At 35.4% G+C, this 3,355-nt stretch overlaps 1 protein-coding gene across 1 annotated transcript; it reads left to right on the top strand.

The window, feature by feature from the left end:
* Positions 1 to 1,334: 1,334 nt before the first annotated feature.
* Positions 1,335 to 2,294, top strand: LOC113291903. The gene has a single exon (XM_026541385.1). It carries the CDS (start codon positions 1,335 to 1,337, stop codon positions 2,292 to 2,294), a length of 960 nt encoding a protein of 319 aa, XP_026397170.1.
* Positions 2,295 to 3,355: the final 1,061 nt, after the last annotated feature.

Below are 3,355 nucleotides of genomic sequence, written 5' to 3'. Positions count from 1 at the left end.
AGCTCAAGCATATTATTCCTTGATTTGGGAGTTTTTGTTTGAAGCTTTGGAGAAATATGGGTTTTCTATGAATTGTGTGAATTGGATACATCAATTATTTTTATCAGCTAAAATTTCAATTTTCGTAAATGGAGGACCCATAGGATTCTTTGATGTGAGAAGAGGATTGAGACAAGGAGATCCTTTATCTCAAATTCTCTTTATTCTTGCTGAAGATGTTCTAAGTAGAAGTTTAACTAAAATGGTGGAGGAAAATGAGGTAATACCAATGGTAAATATTAGAGGAGTGCATTCATCTCACATTCTTTTTGCAGATGGTGTTTTCCTATTTTTCAATGGTCACAAAAGGAATATTCATAAAGTTCTTAAATTGCTACAAGATTACCAGTCATCTTCAAGTCAAGTGATTAACCAGCAGAAGAGCAAACTGTTTGTAGGAGGTGTAAGTGAAGGAAGAAAACAAGAAATTGCAAATGTTTTTCAAATGAGTTTAGATGCTTTTCCAGACAAATATTTGGGAGTAGTTTTGAAAACTGGAGGTGTGAAATCAATTACTGTTTGGGGAGTGGTAGAAATGTTGCAAAACAGATTGGCTAGTTGGATTGGCAAGATGTTATCTTTTCAAGATAGACTGACTTTAATTAAGTCAATACTTTGCAGCATTCCTATATACAACATGTCGGTGTATAAATGGCATGTTAGTGTGGTAAAGTTGTGTGAAAGACTCATCAGAAATTTCTTATAGACTGGTGATCCATATGTAAGGAAATGTGTTACTCTAAAATGGGATAATACTTGTTCTCCAATGGAGGAAGGAGGTTTATGAATTAGAAGGCTTGAAGTGATTAACAGATCATTACAGATGAAGTTAGTATGGAAAATCCAAAACTCAAAAGCTGAATGGGCTAGATTTATGAGAGCTAAATTCTACACAAGTGATGGTGAATGGATATCTGGCTACAAAAAGTCTTCAATTTGGCCTGGGTTGAAATGGGTTATAGATGAAGTAAAACAGAATACAAGATGGATTATTGGGAAGGGTGATAATATTTCAGTATGGAATGATGTGTGGATAAAAGATAAACCTCTTATTGAGGTCTTCCCTCTAAGGAGAATGGCTTCTTCCTCAAACAATGCTTTAGTTTTTTCAAGTAGAAGAGCTTCCAATTATTTCATGAGGGGAGGATAGAAGAATTTGTAGTGGGACAATGTCAGGTGAGTTATATGTTTCCTCAACAGTTAACTTAATAAGATTACATTATAACAAGGTGGAATGGGAAAAGTATGTCTGGAATCCTATACTTCATCCAACTACAGCTGGTAATATTTGGAAAATGGTAAGAGGCATCTGTGCAACAGATGAAAAAATGCAAGGAAAAGGTTTCAACTTAGCTTCAAAATGCTACTTTTGTAAGTTGAATACTGATAACCTTGACCACATCTTGTTGCAATGTAATTTTAGTCAATTGGTGTGGAAATGGCTGGGAGATGTGTTTCTTTTCAAAATTTCTGAGTCTTATGAAGATGTGAAAAGTTTTGCAAAACTGAAGAGCAATGCAGTGAAAGATATTTGGTTGTTAACAACTTCAATAACAATGATGGAACTTTGGTTCTTAAGGAACAAAATTTTCTATGAAGATGACAAGATTGATTTGGGGAAATTCAAACAAAGAATAAAGAAATATACTTCAGACTGTGCAATAAGAATAAAAAGTTTTATGTGGGAGTGCAACTATGATATGATGATTTTTAAACTTTTTGAGCTGAAGCATCAACCAATAAAGAGGCAGAGGATTGTGGAAATTAAGTTTAAGCTACCTGGAATGAATCAAACTCTGATATGTTGTGATGGGGCTTCTAGGGGAAATCCTGGTGCAGCTGGCTACGGATTTATCTGCAGAGGTGATCAGGGTGAATTTATTCATGCAGAAGCAAGATGCCTAGGGATTGCAACCAATTTCATAGCAGAGGTAATGGTCATTATAGAAGCTGTTGAATGGGCAGTAAAAAATAATAAATTGGATATAGTAATAAACTCTGATTCAAGTGCAGCTTTACATGCATTCTCTACTGGGAAGTTTCCATGGTTTTGTCAAGTTAGATGGGATAAAATAAAAGAGTTACTATGGAGGACTCAATTTGTACATAGTTTGAGAGAAATAAATTTCTCAGCTGATTTTCTTCCTAAAAAGGGTGCAGGTTTGGAGAGGGGTGCAATTCTTATTTTTTCCACAAAGCCAAATTTCCTAGCTACAATGGAATCACCTGACAAAATTTATTATAGGTTCTGCTAATTCTGGGCTTTTGGGCTTTGCCATAGTTTTTTGAGTTTTTCTTGTTTTTGTTGTTTCTTTTTCCCGGTTTTCTTTTGGGCTTAAACTCTTGTAATCCATAATTTTTGAGTAATAAAGTTTAATTGATCAAGCAAAAAAAAAAAACTCACGGGAGTGCTTTGAGTTCGAGAGATGATAATGGTCATTCCAGAGTCAATTCGGTCATAAAGAGGAATGATGGTCGATCTGTGGGAAGGAATGTGAGAATTTTGTGAGATCAATGGTTATTGATGGATTGTGGGTGTGTTGAGTTTTCCGTGTTGGAAACTTCTACGAATTTGATAGGCTGTCGGTAAATCCTGATCAGATTGATCGAATTCTGTTCATATAAGTTCGACTTGAGTTGAATTATCTTAAGTTATCAAATCATAGGTTGATAAAACCCTATTTATTGCAGAAGTAGTTAAAACATTGATCTCCAGTAAGGTTACAGTTGTGGAAGAGTGGGGAAGCTAGGAATCGTGGTTGAACCAGTTCCATAGTACGTGAGAGGCATGGTCCATTGTCCATCCACTATGTCGATGTCGGATTTTTGACGAAGGTAATATTCGTAAAATCACCTAGGAAATTATGGATCTCTGATCAGTATCGGAATCATAAGAAATTCATGTCTTCACCTTCCGCAAGAGACTCATGAAAGTAGTAATATATGTCGGCGACATAAGAATTTCTGAAGCATAAGCTTTCAATGTTCTATTTCATGATTAAGCTGAAAGACTCAGCGTCTCTTTTAAATTAGGAATTCATCTCTGGTGTCTGGCCCAGATTAATATTCGGAATAAATATGATGTTGATCATATCATATCCAAATCAATTAAATGCTCATTGACATATTGTATGCTAATTAATTCTAGTTGCAGTGTTCATCGGCTGAATTCCGAGAAAAAAATACACTAATGTTCACTTACTCAAAGAAGGAAAAAGAAGAGAGATAAAATATTAATAAAATAATAAAAATGGGAAAACCGTGGGGTTGGGCCCACACAGCCGTCCACCGTTTTTGGCCGGTCCCCCACACCTTT

This window comes from Papaver somniferum, chromosome 6 (assembly GCF_003573695.1).
Source record: "Papaver somniferum cultivar HN1 chromosome 6, ASM357369v1, whole genome shotgun sequence".
Lineage (NCBI taxonomy): Eukaryota > Viridiplantae > Streptophyta > Magnoliopsida > Ranunculales > Papaveraceae > Papaver > Papaver somniferum.
Note: the sequence above shows the minus strand (reverse complement) of the source record. Positions and strands in the feature narration are given on the sequence as shown.